This window comes from Gopherus evgoodei, chromosome 4 (genome assembly GCF_007399415.2).
Source record: "Gopherus evgoodei ecotype Sinaloan lineage chromosome 4, rGopEvg1_v1.p, whole genome shotgun sequence".
Lineage (NCBI taxonomy): Eukaryota > Metazoa > Chordata > Testudines > Testudinidae > Gopherus > Gopherus evgoodei.
The window spans coordinates 117,448,824-117,468,155 of record NC_044325.1 but is presented as its reverse complement, the minus strand read 5'-3'; the positions used below and the strand labels follow the sequence as shown (position 1 = coordinate 117,468,155).

The following is a 19,332-nucleotide window of genomic DNA, read 5'->3' as shown; positions in this document are numbered from 1 at the left end:
AGCATTTTCTGGTTACTTTTTTTAAAGTGTTCCAAGTCCCCAAAAACGGACTCAACCAAAATCTCTCTTCACCACAGTTTTTTCTGTTATATTTTCATTGCACAGCTGAGTTTGATGGATGAATTTTGAAACCAACATGGAAAAGGATTTTAGCAGCATGACCCAATTAAAGTCCAGGGGAAATCACATAGCTGAGAATTCATTTAAGGATTTGTGTATTTAAGAGTTCTGGATTACAAAACATCGCTCCCCCTGCACTCCCTCATTTCACTGACATTTGGTTTTGCTAGCAGCATCATAACAGCTCAGATTGAAATGACTGGTGTCTTTTATTTTCTGACCCTTGGCCCTTTTACATAGAAACATCCTATTGAAATAGTCTATTAAAAATTATTCAATTTACAGGATTTCCTTTATAAATAGGAGAAAGGTCTTGTTTCCGTTGCCTCCCATTAGATCTCTTTACAAAGCTCGATCTTCTGAGGATTTTTTGGCATGCAATAAACAATGTCTGTGTGTGTTAAACAAGAAATTGAACAAGAAGGCTTATTGAGTTTGATTGTAATAAAAATATTTTAATAAGAAACATATTGGCTACTTTCCAGCATCCTTTTCTGCATTCGGTTCATGGGATCACTAGAACAATAATTAGGAGTACTTGTGGCACCTTAGAGACTAACAAATTTATTTCAGCATGAGCTTTCGTGAAATTTGTTAGTCTCTAAGTACTCCTGTTCTTTTTGTGGATACAGACTAACACAGCTGCTACTCTGAAACCTAGAACAGTAATTGTTCTTGCTTTCGAACCACCCCCACCCACCCTCATAGCACTTCCATGATTGTCCCACTAACCATCATTGGTCACCCATTAGTGGTTTCCACTCTTTCCTGCTCTGTTTTCTGCCATCAGCCTAAATGTGCCTGGGTTTCAGACATCAGGCTAGTAGCATTTCTGCAGAGCATGCAGAACTGTTGGCAAAGTGAGATTGACTTGGATTCCCTGGTCTTTTGCTCCCCAAGCCCAACAGAAGATAGAAGCAGCATGGGGGGAGTACCTCCCATTGCTGTTTGGAGCTTCCTCTGGCCAGCTGAGTGATACTAGCAGGCACAGGAGGGAGTTGCATGCCAGATAAAAGGTATTCACAACACAGGGGTCTTTTGAACTTTCTTTGTATTATTTTTGGCAATAAGAACAATACTGTAAAGCAAACTCAGCATAGCCCAGTGGTTACGCTTCAGAGACAGAGAGTAAGAGAGTCAAGTGTCTCATCCAATAGACCCAAGTATGTCTAATAACTCTGCCCATTACAGTTAGTCAAGCATAGATATTAATCACAAAATCTTGCTGGTATATATAATCTTGTAAGACATACAAGAACATGGAACCAAGATCATCCTAATGAGCAGGGTTAGTGAGGTTTCTCTGGCATTTTTTTCTCCAACCATCATTGGCGAGGGTACAGAAGAGCCCCAGCAGGCTATGCCGCACAGTAAGTAAAACGATATGAATAAATGAAAGTCACAAGTAGTTTAACGATAAACTCCTGAGGGGTCTGCAATAAACAGGAACCATACAGTGTAAGAGGCTTTGCATGACACAAATCCCTGAAAGCAGCTCTTCTTAATCTTCGTCGGCCTCGGTGCCATCTGAGGGCAGCAATTAGGTCTCATTTTAATTTCATCCAGAAGAGGTTTAGAGTCCAGTTCTCAGAAACCATGGATTTTTGTGTAGGGAACAAAATAACTGCCTTGACTCATTCCTCTATAATGCTTGCTCTAAGGGGGCCCAAAGTCTCTCTCTCTCTCTCTCTCTCTCTCCTCCTTGCCTCTTCCAGGGAGTTTAAATCAGGAGGAAAAAATATTTTGTGTTGGATTTTCATAAGTGCTCAGCATTGGCCTCTCGTTGCTCCTACTGAGGCCAACGTGGAGTCCTGGGTGTGGAGCAAGGCCAATACTGTCTTTAAATTCCTTTACACAGAGCTGTTCGTGCTGTTTTCAGGATTCTCCCTGTCTCTAACATCAAGCAGGGCCCTCGTAGTGTCCTTGTTCTTCCTACATTTACCCATAGGGATCTATACATAACGAGAATCTCCTTGCATATTCAGCTGGAGGAGTTTCTGGGTACAAGGCTAAGACATACAAGGTGCTGAGCTCTTGTTGAGAGGTGTTGGTATCCTCACATCAGTGGGAGCTGGGAGTTCCCAGCACCTCTCAGCAGGCATACAGCATCCTGCAGGATTAAACCAACACTCCTCTGTGGAGCTCAGAATTTCAGTCGTTTTTTAGCTGGGATCCCCAACAATGGCAGGTTTTATGGCTTCACCTGGTTCCTAAGGGTATGTCCTACACTATAAAATCAACCTAATTTCGTAGAAGTCGATCTTTAGAAATCAGTTTTATACAGTTGATTGTGTATGTCCCCACTAAGTGCATTAAGTCGGCGGAGTGCGTCCTCAATACCATGGCTAGCATCAACTCACAGAGTGGTGCACTGTGGGTAGCTATCCCACAGTTTCCACAGTCTCTGCTGCCCATTGGAATTCTGGGTTAAGCTTCCAATGCCTGATGGGGCAAAAACATTGTGGTGGGTGGTTTTGGGTACATGTCATCAGTCTCCCCTCCCTTCCTCCGTGAAAGCAACGGCAGACAATCATTTTGTGCTTTTTTTCCTGGGTTACCCGTGCAGACAACATAGCACGGCAAGCATGGAGCCCGCTTAGCTCACTGCTGCTGTTGTGAGCATTGTAAACACCTCGTGCATTATCCTGCAGTATGTGCAGAACCTGGCTAAGAGACGCCAGCACGAGGAAAACTGTGAGGAGGACATGGACACAGACAATCCTGAAAGTACGGGCTGTGGCAGTTGGGACATCATGGCAGCAGTGGGGCTGGTTGATAAAGTGGAACGCTGATTCTGGGCCCGGCAAACAAGCATATTGGTGGGACCGCATAGTGTTGCAGGTATGGGATGATTCACAGTTGCTGCAAAACTTTTGCATGCGTAAGGCTACTTTCCTTGAACTTTGAGAGTTGCTTTCCCCCACCCTGAAGTGGAGGAATACCAAGATGAGAGGTGCACTGACAGTTGAGAAGCAAGTGGTGATAGCCCTGTGGAAGCTTGCAATGCCTGACTGCTACCGGTCAGCTGGGAATCAATTTGGAGTGACAAATCTACTGTGGGGACTGCTGTGATCCAAGTAGCCAATGTAATCACTGATCTGATCTGTTATCAAGGGTAGTGACTCTTGGAAATGTGCAGGTCATACTGAATGGCTTTGCTGCAATGGTGTTCCCTGACTCTGGTGGGGCAAGAAACAGAACATATCCCTATCTTGGCATCAGACCACCTTGCCAACCAGTACATAAACCTCAAGGAGTACTTCTAAATGGTGCTGCAAGCACTGATGGATGACAAGGGATGTTTCACTGACATCAGCGTGGGATGGCCAGGAAAGATGGCCAGGAAAGAGCATCTTTAGGAACTCCAGGCTGTTTGAGCAGCTGCAAGAAGGGACTTACTTCCTAGACCAGAAAATTACTGTTGGGGATGTTGAAATGCCAATAGTTACTCTTGGGGACCCAGCCTACCCCTTACTCCCATGGCTCATTAAGCCATACACAGGCACTCTGGACCGTAGTAAGGAGCAGTTCAACTATAGGCTGAGCAAGTGCAGAATGGTGGTAGAATATGTCTTTGGACGTTTAAAAGCTCACTGGTGCTGTTTGCTGACTAGGTTAGACGTCGGTGCAACCAAGGTTATTGCTGCTTGCTGTGTGCTCCATAATATCTGTGAGAGTAAGGGGGAGACGTTTATGGTGGGGTGGGAAGTTGAGGCAAATCATCTGGCGTCCTATTTTGAGCAGCCAGACACCAGGGCGATTAGAAGAGCACAGCTAGGCACGCTGCACATCAGAGAAGCTTTGAAAACTAGTTTCATGACTGGCCAGGCTACAGTGTGACGGTTGTGTTTCTCCTTGATGCAAACCCGCCCCCTTTTTTGATTTTAATTCCCTGTAAGCCAACCACCCTCCCCCCTTTGATCACAGCTGGCAATGGAAATAAAGTAACTATTGTTTTAAAACCATGCATTCTTTCTTTTTTAATTAAAAAAAAAAAAAGTGAGAACTGGCAAGGTAGCCCGGGTGGGGTGGGGTGTGGAAGGAGGGAAGGACAAGGCCACATAGTATTTTGTAGCCACACTACAATTCAAAACTGTTTGAATGACAGCCTTCTGTTGCTTGGACCGTCCTTTGGAGTGGAGTGGCTGGGTGCCCGGACTCTTTCCCCCCCCCCCCTCCGCATTCTTGGGTGTCTGGGTGAGGAGGATATGGAACTTGGGGAGGAGGGCAGGCGGTTATACAGTGGATGCAGGGGTGTGTGTCTGTGCTCTTGTTGGCTTTCCTGCACCTCCAACAGACGGCTCATCATGTCCATTTGCTCCCCCATTAGCCTCAGCATTGCCTCCTGCCTCTGCTCATCGCTCTCACTTAATGCTTTCCTGGCCTCGGCCACTGAATGCCTCCATGCATTAAGCTGTGCCCTGTCAGTGCGGGAGGGCTGCATGAGCTCGGAAAACATGTCGTCATGAGTGCGTTTTCCTCAGGAACTGAGATGATGGGGGACCATAGAAACATTTGCACCTGTGGGGGGGGATAAAAAGGGACAGTAAAATTTAAGATGATACGTTTCTCAGAACAAAAGTGAGACTCTTTCACAATGAAACAAGCAATTCACAGCAGACAGCACATATTCTTTAGGTACAAAGTCGCATTTTGCCTTTTATATTGAGCGCCTGCCAGTACGGTGACACATCACACACGGCTGGACAACAGAATTCGGTTTCCAGGTAGCCATGGTAAGCCAATGGGTATGTGGGGTTGGCTTCATACGTCTTCATAACATGGGAATGGTTTCAAACTGCAGCACCCTCTTTTCTCATAGCAAGCAATGCCGGTTGTCTTTCACATTTAATAGGAGGGGCTGCGGTTTCTGGTGGATGTGCAGAACACACCTCCCTCCACCCCGCTGCATGGCTATTCTCTGGGATGATCCCTTCATTTTTCCCTACACCGCGTGGCTATTCTCCGGTATGATCCCTTTTAGCCAAGTGCAAACAGCCTAGCATGAATGGGGTCCTTTTAATTTTCCCTTACAAAAATTCCCCTATTTCAACCAGGTGACCATGAATGATATCACTCTCCTGAGGCTGACACAGAAAGATATAGACTGAATGTTGCTTGAATGCGACCAAAACCAGGACCATTTGCTGCCATGCTTTGTGCTGCAATGATTCCAGACTACTTGCTACTGGCTTGGCATGGTAAAGTATCCTACTGTGGAGGACGAAATAAGGCAGTCCTCTCCAGAAACCTCTGCAAAGGCTTTCAGAGTACCTCCAGGAGAGCTTCATGGAGATGTCCCTGGAGGATTCCCGCTCCATCCCCAGACACATTAACTGACTTTTCCAGTAGTTGTACTGGCCGTGAATGCATCCCAATTCTTCAGGGCAAATCAAACATTAAACACTATTGCTTTTAAACCCTGTACTGTAGTTACAAATGTGCACTCACCAGAGGTGCCTTCTCCGGCTTCAGGGTCGGGGATCCCACCTTGGGAGGGTATTGGCTCCTGGCTGCTGGAGAGAACAGATTCACCGCTTGCCTGCTGTGCATTCTCCTTCTCCTTCCCCTCCCTGTTCCGTGAGACTCCCCACTTGCAGGTGTTCACAGACAGTGGTAGCTTTTGCCCCCCACCCCCCGAATGCCATGCAGCTGATCATAGAAGCAATGTGTATGAGGCTCTGACTTGGAGTGACCATTTGCCTCCTTTGTCTTTTGGTAGGCTTGCCTGACCTCCTTAACTTACACGTGGCACTGCTGTGTGTCCCTGTTGTAGCCTCTGTCCTTCATGCCCTGTGTGATTTTGGCATATATATTAGCATTTCTTCTTTTTGACTGGAGTTCTGCCTGCACCAATTCTTCTCCCCATACAGCAATCAAATCCAGTGTCTACTGTTCAGTCCATGCTGGAGCTCATTTGCGATTCTGGGGGGATTGCATGGTCACCTGAACTGCTGAGCTCACCACGCTGACCAAACAGGAAACGTTCCCGGGGCTTTTCCTGTGTACTTGGCTAGTGCATTGGAGTTCAAAGTGCTGTCCAGAGTGGTCACATTGGAGCACTCTGGGATAGCTCCCGGAGGCCAATACCATCAAATTGTGTGTGCACTACCCCAAATTCGACCCAGCAAGGTCGATTTTACCACTACTCACCTCACTGGGGAGGAGTACAGAAGTCGATTTTAAGAGACCTTTAGGTCAATGGGATGGGGTTGGTTGTGTAGATGCATTCATTTTAAAATCAACCTAACGCAGCTAAATTTGACCTAACCCCATACTGTAGACCAGGGCTAAGTCTCTATAACCTCCTTTTAGCCAAAATGTTATCTTTCAAGATACTCTTTCTTGGTAAGTTTTGATACCTCACTGTCCTTGTTCGCATTGGCCCCCAAATGGTCAAGGTAATAGCCCTGATTTTTGTCAAGATAGCATTGAGTCGCCTTTAGATATGCCTTCCCTATCTTCCTCCATGCAGATTAACACTTGTTGGTTATTGTTGGGGACATCAGTATCTCTTGCCAATTTTCCATGGTCCTGTGTTGCCACTACAGCACTTTCCAAAGTGGCACCAGGACTATCTGCTATGATCGTGAGGCACAGGGCTGAATGCCATCTGTAATGATGGCCTTAGATTTGGGTGTAGTGCCTTTGAAGCTACTGCACCGACCTGAATGTTTATATTACAAGTTTCTATGTGTTTGCCTCTAGTAAGGGAGTTTGAGCATGAGAGGAATATGACTCATAGGTGGAACTTGATCTCTCATAAATGGGTGGTGGGTGGAGCCTCTCTTTGGGGAGGCCAGACCCCAGATCTACCCCTTCTGCCTGGCCCCCATCCCCTGCCCCCAATCCCTGTTGCTGAAACAATGATCCTTCTCTCCACCCGGAGGAGCCCCGAGTGTCATACCTCCCACCCCAGCCGGAGAAGCCCCAGGCTGGCCGAAGCTTCGGATGTTGAGGCCTCCCTCCTATCTGGAGGAGCCCTGGCCAAGCCCCTCCCTACTTGCCCAGAGGAGCCCCAGGCCAGCTGCGCTGTCCCTTTTTCTCCCTCGGCCCCAAGACACCTTGGTAAAGCCACAGTGTAACAGTGTCTCTTCCCAAAGAAGAACCTGATCTTTGATATACTCCATGCAGGTTCCAGGGTGGCTGAGGAGGCGGTATTTGCTACTCTGCTTCCTGGGTTCATCAGTGATCTCCCTAGAGTCCAAGGAGATTACTGATAAACCTGGGAAGCTGAATAGCACAAGCTGCCGCCTCGGTCACCCTGGAACCAGCATGGGGCATAATAAAGCAAAAATGTCGCCTGCCAAACTTGCAACCAGGTGTCTGGAGGCAGAGCCACCCCTGGCCTGTTATACCTGCCTCCTATGCATCTTTTGCCATCACGTTTCTTTCCCCCACCAGGATGGCTTTAAAGCTGCAAGAGGGGAGGAAAAGTGGGAGTTTGCCAGAGGAAAGAAGTGCAGATCTGGCAACTTTTGCCAGTTGTTTTTAAAAGCTTTATGAAATGGGACTAGTCAAGTTGGTTTTACAGTCAGTACTTCTAGCTAGTGGCATCTATTCTTCTGTCTGCTTAAACATCTGCAGGGCTCAACAAGAGAGTGCAGCTGAGCAGAACAATCCAGCTTCAGAAGTCCACAAATTATTTGAAAATGAAAACCTAGTCCCATTGGTTGCAGTCTGTAAAGCTACTGAGGGGTGAGATAGCTCAGTGGTTTGAGCATTGGCCTGCTAAACCCAGGGTTGTGAGTTCAGTCCTTGAGGGGACCATGTAGGGATCTGGATCTTTACAGCAGAAATCTGTCTATGGATTGTTCCTGCTTTGAGCAGGGGGTTGGACTAGATGACATCCTGAGGTCCCTTCCAACAGGGCTGTCTTTAGGCATAGGCAGAATAGGCAGCGGCGTAGGGCCTCATTCTCCCTGGGGGCACCAAGCTGCAGGCAGCCCAGACAGTGTAGAAGCAGGGCTGCTGGGTCCTAGAGAGAGCCGAATGCAGCACAGTCTGAGCAATGGGATTGGCTGCTGGGGTCTCTGGGAAGTGGGGTGGGGGTTGGGAAAGGAGCTCACCTGTGAGTGTGACTATTTCCGGTGAGGCGAGGCAGGCTCTGTGGCTCTGGAACCAGTATCTTTTATTGTCCCCCATAACATCTGTTCTTCTCCCCCCTGCCCCACGGAGCACCCCCTCCTTTCTCCCTCCTCCCCAGGAGCACCCCTCTCTCTCTCCTCCCTCCCCTCCGTCAGGGCTGGGTTGGGTGAGGTGCTGCGGGGCAGGCTGGCTGGCTGCCTGCTGAGGAATGAAAGTGAAAGTAACTCACTTCCTGGGCAGCGAGCCAGGATTGGAATGTCACACAGGGCTTGGCTGGGGTTAGCCAGATGTGTGAAAAATCAGGACTTGGGGTGGGGTGAGCAGATATCCCTATTTTATAGGGACAGTCCCAATTTTGGGGTCTTTTTCTTATATAGGCTCCTTTTACCCCCTCTCCCCTCGCCCCCACTGCCTGTCCTGATTTTTCACACTTGCTGTCTGGCCACTCTAGGTGGGGGTAACTGGTGCCTGTATAAGACAAAGCCCCAAATATCAGGACTCGCCCTATAAAGTCAGGACACCTGGATCTGGCCACCCTAGCTGGGAAGCACCTCTCCCCGGGCTGGCAGCTGCCAGCGATCCATCTCATCCAGGGGGGAGCTGCACAGGGCAAGATGAGCTGCTGTGGCTCCATGGGTGACCTGTCTAAGATCAGTTGCTGTGCTAACTTCACCATGGTCCGTAAGCCTGGTGGTGGTGCCCATTGGCGTGTGATTGCACCTGAGGGTTTGCTGCTTCTGTTGCCACTCTGCACCCCAAGGGGTGGATTTTGGGGTCTATTGCAGCTGTTGGACCAGCAGGCTGGGGGGTGAGCCAAGCATGAAAGCAGTACTGTGTTGCCATTTAGATTGTCATTTAACAACGTTGTTTGCCAAAAATTCTTGCTAACAATCCTGAATCCAATTTCAATATTTTTTTTTAAATCAATATCTTAGCCAAAAACAGAAAATTAAGTTGTTGACAATTATTAGTGACAGTTTTGGTTAAAGGCAGGGAGTGGGCCAGTTTTCATCAGAGAAAGAAAAATGTTGACTGACTTTCATATAGCCTGTTACTCCTGATAAGAACCCTCCAACAACTGTAATATGATCATTTTCTTACTAGTGTATAAAGCAGGGGTCGGCAACCTACGGCACACGTGTCAAAGGTGGCAGGTGAGCTGATTTTTGATGGTATGCAGCAGCAGGCTGAGCGGCTGAGCCCATCTCTGCTCTGGGGTTCCAGCTGATGCCCTATTGCCAGCTGGGATACCAGCCATCGGCCCCATTCAGTACCTGCTGCTGGCCTGGGGACCCTCAAGGAACCCCAGGCTGGCAGTGGACTGAGCAGGCCAGCTGAACCACTCAACCTGCTGTCAGCCTGGGGTTCCATTCACTCAGCCGGCAGCGGGCTGAGTGGGCTGGTGGCGGGCTGAGTGGGCTGGTGGCGGGTTGAGCAAGGCCGGTGGGGGGTTGAGTGGCTCAGTCTGCTGCCAGTCTGGGGTGCCAGCAGCACTCAGCCTACTGCTACTCCGGGGTTCCGGCTGCCGGCCCCTTGCCAGTCAGGAGCTCAGCCGCCAGCCCCACTCTGCCTCCTGCCAGCCTGGGTGAGCAGAATCCCAGGCTGGTAGCGGGCTGAGGGGGGGTTGGCAGCTGGGATCCTGGCTGGCAGGAGTTGGTGATCAGAACCCCAGACCAGCAGCGGGCTGAGCAGGGCCTGGGATCCTTGTCTAGGGTTCCAGCCACCAGCCCGCTGCCAGTTTGGGGTTTCATTTACTCAGCTGGCAGTGGCCTGAGCAGGACCGGTGGCCAAGACCTGAGATAATAACAATAGTTTATTTATATAATATAGACATAGACAGAAACCTTCTTGTGACGAACTGGGAATGTTCTTGATGTTTCCTCTGAATACTGTGTTGGTGCCTCAGTGTCCCCTATGCAGTTCTTAAGTATCTAGGTGGTGGGATAAGGGCATGTGATTGCTGAAGAGCAAAGGGACAGTGCACCTAAATGCCTGGCACTCTGTCTCCTAGAAACTGATGGCCTTGGGGCCCTTCTCTGCAAAGGTGCCAGCTGAAGGTGTTGGAGACAAAGGGATCAGGTGATCTCCTGGCCCGGGAAAGGGGCTGAGGAGAGAGGAGGGGCTGGGAGGGGTTGTTAGTCTGGAGCTGGCTGGAGTCAAGGAGTGAAGTGCAGACGTGGGGGGTCTGGTTCACTGCCCCCCAGAATGGACCCGGCCGAGGGGTCTGGTTCGCTGTATCTACAAGCTCTGTTTTAGACCTGTTCCTGTCATCGAATAAACCTCTGTTTTACTGGCTGGCTAAGAGTATCTGACTGCAAAGTGGGGGTGCAGGACCCAGTGGCTTCCCCAGGACCCGACTGAGGCGGGCTCGCTGTGGGAAGCACACGGAGGGGCAGAGGATGCTGAATGCTCCAAGGAGAGACCCAGGAGGTGAAGACGTGTGAGCTTCTTGCCCTGAACAAGTCTGCTCCAAGGGACAGGAGGCTCCCCAAAGTCCTGACTGGCTTTGTAGGGAGTAGTTCCAGAGCATCGCCCGGTGACTCCATGACACTTCTACAAACATTAAAATGTATTACTGGCACGAGAAACCTTAAATTATAGTGAACTTGGCACACCACTTCTGAAAGGTTGCCGACCCCTGGTATAAAGTGACCATATGTTGTACTAAGATTCTCCTGCTTTTTTTTTCTCTGTGAGTCAGTATAACTTTTGCCAGCCCAGAAGTTGGGCAGCCAATGTTTTACGTTTTCACAATGTTTTCTCCAACTTTCATAAAGTAAATACATAGTTAATATGAGTTTAAAAGGCCAGGGACACTTCTTTGTGAAGAATCTGTACAGCAGATCATTCCCATAGACGATCCAGAAAATAAATTTGAGGTTGAATTTTTTAATGTTGTGATGGATAAAGCAGTATCTGCTGTTGATGAAAGGTTTAATACCTTGCAAGTACACCATGAACAGTTTGGATTTTTGTATGACATAACTAAATTCAACGAAATAGGAAAACAAGAGCAACTAATGACAAAGTGCAAGAACCTAGAGAGCCTCCTGAAGCACGGTGATAGTTTTGATTTAAATGGACTTGAACTGTACGAAGAATTGAGTACACTGTCATCAATGTTGCCACATGCAAAATCGGTGATGGACATTGTACAGTTTATTCATACCCGCAAACTTGTTGACATATATCCTAATGTGTATATTGCCACTCGTATTCTACTGACAATTCCTGTAACAGTAGCATCAGGAGAACGGAGTTTCTCAAAACTAAAGCTCATTAAAAACTATCTCCGCTCTACCATGAGTCAGGAATGCTTAACTAGTCTTGCTATTCTTGCAATTGAACAAGACACGACTTTGTCTTTGTCATACGATGACATTATTACTGATTTTGCAGCCAAAAAAGCCAGAAAGATTGCTTTTAATTAAAAACAAATCTTTGTTTCAATACCTCTTCATATAAATTTCCAATAAAATTTTGATAAATTAAAAAAATATTATTTGCATCATTCTGTCATATCAGAATTTTTTCTATAGTGCTGCTTCTTTAGTGCTAGTCCATCAGCATTACAGTGTGCTTCATTAAGTTAAACTGATTTTAATAACGTGAATGTGGCAAGTTTTCCAATACTGTAAGCTTATGTTTGTGTTGCTAAGAGCAGATCAGGCACAGGGGCACCAGTTTAATAATCTCGCCTAGGGCACCATAAATCCTAAGGCCGGCCCTGCCTTCCAACCCTGATATTCTATGATTCAACTTTCATGATTGAAACAGTAGCTCAGGGCCTAGTGCAAGGTATCTGCAATTCAAATCCCAAGATGTTGTGACTTTGTTCTTTTACATGCTAGTGGCTTTCTTCTTCTTGGCTTTAGGATTGCTTCGCATGCTAAATACTGTACCATGGGCAGCTCTGTTCACTGAGCACAGGGTGCTCCTTAGAACAAATGCAGTCTCTGAGCAAGTGCATTCAGCTTGTAATTATACATGAGTGGGTGTGAAAGGGGAGTTGTTTTAGCAGGTCAGAATCATTGCTAAGGGTGGCTCTGGGGTCAGCTCTAGTTCTCTTTGTGTGGCCTCTTAAGAGACTCCCCAGTCAGTGGAGATTGAAATGTTTTTTTGTGCTAATAGGAAACATTGATTACATTGGAGTTACTTTGTTCCTTTAGTGAGTGAGCTACCCGTAGGAGGTTAATAAACTTGAACCAAAGTGCCCTAGTGTATTTAGTAAGGGTGCCTCGTGTAGCCTGCGTCCTTGTAACATGTAAGAAGCCATAGGGTGCAAGAAAGGATATTTGTAGTATTAATACTAGAAAACTAAACCACTCCTAAGCGTCACATTTTACTGCTCCTTCCCTTCATTCTCCCTTAGCTTGTACAGGCAATAACTCTGTACGGGCCTTAGTTTCAGTGTGTCCTTCACAAACCCAGTTACAAGTTCAGATGCTAACAAGTTAATGCTACTGCTACAAGTACCCCAGTATGTAAAGGTCACAATCACCTCTGAGCATTTTCCTCGGAGGATGAAAAACCCACATGCTATTCAGCCAGTGCCTGAGTTGCTATTAGGCAGATCAGGGCTGCTAGTCAGTAATGAGTCTGAAGCCGGCTCTGGGTGTGAGGGGTTCTTCTAGCCAAAACTTAAATTGATGTGCCAGCTTTAGGGGAAATGGCAACCTATGGATACGGTAAATTGGATCCACAAACATCTTTAAAGCAGTGGCTCCCTACCATCCGTCGTCATCTCTATTACTGATACTCGAGGCTTCCCGCCTGTAGGTTAACGAGGAGCCTCGTGCTAGGCTCCAGTGTGGCATCACTGTTGAGACATGTGCACTCTAACCTGCAGTTACACCTCAGGCTGCTCCAAAACTCGGTGGCAGAACATTTCATTCACTAAATAGCCTCAGGGACTTAAAGAACAAAAGGACAATTATGTGGTTGCCAGTGGTATCTACGCGATATAAATGAGTTCAGATGCTTATCTACAGCTTGATGATTCTTACTTGCATGCACACACTTAAACTGAGTGCCACCTTTGGGCCTGGTTAGTAATTCTTCCATGGGGCATGTTTCTAAGGGCTGGAAGGGTTTTCGCCTTGAGCAAGTATCCTGTATTAGGGTGAGGTGAGCATATAGTAGTGGTTTCCTTCAAATATGATGGGCCCTGAGCATTAGCAGGCATCAGTTCTTTTAGTCAGTGCCACCATTGTTTTCAGTGAATGTGGCTTAGAGAATAAGCCAGCAAATCTCTTTGCAAAAAGGGACTCTTGTTATGTTTTCAACTTTTATTCCTAACTGTACCAGTTTACTAGTCTTAGCCCCATCCCTAGTGGACAAGCCAGAACCACTCTTCAAGGCTCAGAGTAATCTGTACTCAAAAAAAGCCCCAAGAGGGGTTAATAGGCTTAAGATGGTTTTGTTTCTCTGAGGAGGAGAGAAATTGTAATTAGCAATCAAATCATGGAGCTGCTTAGACCATAAAAATTTGCACCGCACAGCATCTAGGCTAAGAATACCTAGGGGTCTCTGCTATTGGTCTGTGAGCTATGTATTAATATGCATTGTTTTTCTAAGCACGAACAGCCATCTTGGTGCTTTACAAGACAAAATAAAACACGATCTCTCTGTCCTGAAGAGCTTCATAGGCAACTATTGATCCACTGAATCATGGTGTACGCATCAGAGATCGGAGTAGAAACAATCCATTCTAAAAACCTACTGACGTGGTCCCTTGATAGAAATCTTTAATGTTCGGGAGCTCAGATTTGGCATTGGTGGTAGCGATAGAGGATTTATTCTAGATTTCAATGATGAGTGTGCCGCTTAATCTTTTCTTAGGGATAATTCAATAATAAAGAAACCTTTAAAGGAAAGTAGTGCACAAGCCTGGCTGCACTGCCTGTGCACATTAGGTCTCAGTGGTGGGATTTATTTAATAGAAATTCCTATGAACAACACTTCAGGATGTACCTGATTGTGTCCCTCTGCACAGATTAGCACAGTTTCTATATGTTTCTGGTGTGCTCCTGAACAGAAATGAGAACAGTGTCTGCATGTACCTGGCATATGTGATGGCACTGAGAGGGTTAAGTGGCTTCAGACTCATTGCTCTCAATGGCAAACTAACAGGCAGAAGATGTCTCTTGTCCATGTCTGATAGACAGGGCCACGTTCCCACTTCCACACTTTTTCCATAGTAATGGAATCAGAAATGGAGGGACCAGACCTTGTTAAAATCTCAGCTTCTTGATTTCACTTTGTCGGAAATGAATGAGCCTGAAATGCTGCCTGTTATGAGTGCCGTAGCACTGAGAGAGACATATGGAAATGTTCCTGAGGATGTTTTTCCCTTCTCCTAGCCTCATAAACATGCTGGGGAGGAAACAAGACTAGTAATCCATAGACAGGCTACATTTTTGTGCTCACTCTCCAAGTCTGCATGTTTTTTCTCTCCTTCTGTTGTTGCTTTATTGTTTAAATACCGAAGAGTTACAGGTTGGCTGATGATGGTTCTGAGCTCCGTCTCTGGAATGAAGAGGTCTCGTCTCTTTTGAAATGCTCTATTTCTAGAGGTGATATATGTGGTTGTTTAATGGCTTTCCTTTCTCTGTCCCGTACTTCCATCCAGAAAATGAAAGAACAAGCCAAGAGCTTCTCATCAGAAATCAAGCAGATAGACTTAGATGTAAACCGCACCTTTCGAAACCACATCATGTTCCGGGAACGCTACGGGGTCAAGTGAGTATTGGATACATGGTTCCAAAGTGTCCATAATTGGGAATCTGTTTTATTCTCTATCTGATTCCTTGACTGACCATCACACGTGTATCAGTTTGGTAGCCCCAGGGCTGAAGTGCAGGCTTCCAAACAGGTAGTACACATTCAGCAGCATTGTCCCTCTGTCAGCACACCTCTGACTTGGATGGGCCATGTCTAGCGGTGAGAGGGCTGCTTGGTCTCCATGCCCAGTCAGTGCCTCTTCTTCTGTGACTGCTAGTCCTTAGCTAGGAGGCTCCAAGCTGCAATGCAGAATCTAAAGAAACCAGAGAGTTAAAGTGTGGGGGGGAGGAAGTGGGAGGGGGGAATGGATACTTCTTCAGGGCTCCAGCAAGGATACAGGGCTCCCCTGCCTCCCAAAGGGGAAAGAAAATAGCTGCATTCATGGAAGGAAAATATAAACCTTTGGTAGGTGCAGTTGTTGAAGTTGCTGCACAGCAACTGATGCACTGGCGTTCTACATATCTGTCCGCTACTTATTAAGCTTAAGCTGGATGAGTTACCTGACCCACCTTGTCTCTCTAATATCCTGGGACCGACCCGGCTACAGTACTGAATAATCTACTTATTTTCTCTCTCTCTCTCTCTCTCTCGTGCTCTCTCTCTCTCACACACACACTCTCTCTCTGTGCAACCAGGCAGGAACAATATTTGTGCTGTTTCTGAGGCAGTTATTCAGGAACACCGACAACATTAAGGGGTGACATATTCCACACATTTGGGTGAGGCTGGGAGTGAAGGGATTTTAGCTATAGAGCACCCACTAGTGTTGATGGGAGTCATATTGCTAAGCCTCTACTACTTGCACTGTGTATTTATACCCTAGTTCTTCTTTAGCCAACACTGAAGGTGTGAGAGGAAATATCTCATAATAAACCAAGATGATGGTGGTTTTCTGAGTTTAATAGCCCAACTGGACTGCTTAAAAAAATGGATGGGAGGGTGCTGAAGACTATATATTTGTGCATGTCTTCTTAGTGGAGCTGTTGGTTTGATGGCATAATTTAGCCCTGTTTCGTTGTTCTGGTGGTATTCCTCCATTGGGGAAAGAGAGGCAAGCCCTGTTGCCATAAGAGGTGTAATGTGTGCCTGGTGTAATTCTCTGAGTTTTGCATAGTTTCAGAGTTTGCAGAAGTTACGGTAAAATGCACCTTTGCTTTTTGTGAAATACTTGTTAAAGTGCAAGATTAGCTCCTTAGACTATCCAATCTTAACGTCCTCTCTTTCTACCTAGGCAGCAAGCATTGTTCCATGTCCTTTCGGCATACTCTGTTTACAACACGGTAAGCAAATCCAGCTAAAAGTGAGCACTCCTGAGTTGACTTCTTTCTTGACTTGCACAGTTCATCTTCCAAATGTTTAATTGGAAGGCCTGATGATTGTATACAGAGCTCCAATGGTGCATCTTTGACAGTAAATATGGAGGAAAACGAACTTAGTTATCTTCAGAAGCCACATATACAGTAGGTAGTGGGTTCTTTAAACAACTGTTTTATTCCCATGCATAATTCGAACTGCCTGTGATATCCTGAAGGTTTGATTGGGATGGAGCTCAACACAGGAAGATAAAACTGCCCTTTACCATAATCTTTTTTTTCTTCCCCTGAATGATTATCCTGGGCATCTGGCCTGCTGTCCAAAGAGAGCATTTATCTGTTTTTCCTCATGATTTCTATCCCTGTGTTTAGTGGTAGCCTCATGGTTGAAGACTGTAACTTCTTAGTGTGTTAATCATTTTCAGCTGACGGGTTTAGAGAACAGTATGTGTAAATGAACTACAGAAATTAACAGTCTCTATCTGCCAGTGGAGGACAGTTAACCCAGAAGATCTAGATTGGCATAGTGGACTTGTAGACAAAAAAACAATGTCATCCCCCCACCCCAAGCACACTTAAGGGACTGCTGAATTTCCCTTTGTATTTTTAGGACTAGCATGTTGAAGGGAACCCCAAATAGCATCTGAGGAATACACTGTTTATCATCCAATACAGTATTTCCTGAAATAGCTGTAACATTATTTGTGACTGAATTTTTGTAGTTAGGATTCACATTTCCTTAGCTTGCACAGCATAAAAAATGAGATTCATGGCATTGAACTAGTGGGTATATCTCCATGTTACAGAACCATCAGGCAATTTGGCACAAAGAGGACTCTCTGCTCATAAAGATACAGTAGAGTACAGGAGGGTTTTCATTTTCTGGGTGTATTGGCATTAGCCCTGGGATAGCAAAGCAGAGCTTTGTAAACCAAGTATAAGCCTACTTATGTGGTAGGAATTTCTGTAGTGACAACATGGATTGTCCTTGGACACTAAAATGCATCAAATTCATCCCAACTAAACTTTCTTTCATCTCTAGGTCATTGGTGCCAATTCAGGCAGCTAGTGACTGGATGTTGTAACATTTGATGATGTGCAGAGGCCTATGTGAAATTAACTTAGCACTCTCTCAGTTCAGTTCCCAAAGGCAAGTGTCCATCTCTCTCCCACACATAATTGGCAACCTGGCTAGTTTTCTCAACTAAGATACCATGGAGCCTCTCACCTCTCAAGATAGACTTTCCAGGTCTAAGCTAGAGGAAGCATGGGGAAACTGCTGCTGCTTTACTTGCTGTGGAACCAGTGCTATGGATGAATAGGGGACTTCAGCCTCCATAGATGTTAGGCTGACATTAAGGACTTGGTACAGAATCCAGTGATATCAAGTGGTGTCCTAAATGACTGACTGACTGAATGATCTAATAGAGATCTGGTGTAGAAGTTCACAGGGAGCTATCTAGCAATTAAATGATAGACTTGAAGGAAAGATTTTTTCAAAGGTCCAAAGTTAGGCATCTAAGTCCTATTGAAAGTCACTGGGTGTTAGAGTCCTGGGCCTCTGAAAATCTTTCCTAGTCATTCTTAGACATAGTTGCTGCAATCATGAGTTTAACCACAGTATGGACAGAGCCAGAGATTGAACAGCAGCTGATGTTCAAGTCCATGGGTCTGGCTTAGTTGAACAGTAGAAGCATAATGTAGTATCCCATGGGAGCTGTGAATCTGAGAATAAGAGTAAAAACAGCCCTTGAACAGTGGGAAAGGAATGCCCAGGTGGGATTTTCAGAAGCACCTAAGTGACTGAGGTGCACAAGCCCCACTGAAAGTCAGTGGGATTTGTTCTCCTGCTTTTGAAAATCCTATCCCTAGAGCAGTGGTTTTCAACCTGTGGTCCTTGGGGGTTCCCATATGGTGTTTAAAGGGATCCACAAAAGGTGACTTGTGAAAATGAAGTTTCAGATGCCAGAAAAGGCATTCCGTTTGTCTGGTCAAACAAACGTATGTGAATGCTCCCACCTGCAGGTCAAAGCCCAGAAATGTTATCCTTACCATAGAAGCCCACAGTTTAGCGTCCTTTCTCCTGGTGCATCAAATGCCGCCCCAAGCATGTGCAACATTTATAGTTTAATTCTGTTCACTTAGTTTTTAGTCTAAGACTTCTATGGCAGGGGTTTGCAGACCACAGGTTGAATTTCCAAAGGGTCCTCACCTCCATATGAAAATGTGTAGGGGTCTGCAAATGAAAAAAGATTGAACACTCTCTGGCAGTGATTTATCTTTGGAGACACAAGTATCTTACCTGTCGAAAGTACTGATGTCCAGATGTTTTTAAACAAAACTGTGCACTCGCCTAATGAAAACGGTGGCAGTCACATGTGTACCTGTGCACAGCCCAATATGTTTAAGAATTAGTATCATGTAAACATGTATGTGCTGCTTGTCCCTTCCAGGAAGTGAGCTACTGCCAAGGGATGAGTCAGATTGCTGCCATCCTGCTGATGTATTTAAATGAAGAGGATGCCTTTTGGGCACTGGCACAACTACTGACCAATCAGAGACATGCAATGCATGGTAAGCCTTAGCAGAAAAGCAGAACTGCAACCATTCCTGTAGACTTCACATGGTGGTTGATTAGACTTCATGCTGCTGCTTCTTTGGTCGGCAAGAGGAAATCAGCAGTCAGATGTGTACTCCACCTACTTCCTGCTCTTGTCCGAAACATATTTAAAGGCTTTATTATGTATAAAATGACCGAAGCATGGAGCCAGATTTGGCCCTTGCATGCTGACTAGTTTATAATTGAAAAACTTCGGGTTTATCTGCACTGGACTTTCTTGATTCAAGGTAATTAACACATTTGTAAAAGCTAGTGTGTTCCAGGATACAAACATTTCATGGCAATCAGTTAACTCTAGATTTAAAAATAATGTCTAGTGTAGACTTACCATTAGGAACCATACATAGTGCGCTGCTTTAAACACGCTGTAGAATACATTCCGTAATGCATTTGTCCAAACGTGTTCTG

General features: G+C 46.0%; 1 protein-coding gene across 1 annotated transcript in view; it reads left to right on the top strand.

The window, feature by feature from the left end:
• The window catches only part of LOC115650561 (USP6 N-terminal-like protein), a 206,900-nt gene that overhangs the window by 162,096 nt on the left and 25,472 nt on the right, over nt 1–19,332 (top strand). The window contains 3 exon segments of the mRNA XM_030560713.1: nt 14,840–14,949; nt 16,223–16,271; nt 18,758–18,878. Coding sequence (XP_030416573.1) covers nt 14,840–14,949; nt 16,223–16,271; nt 18,758–18,878 — 280 coding nt within the window.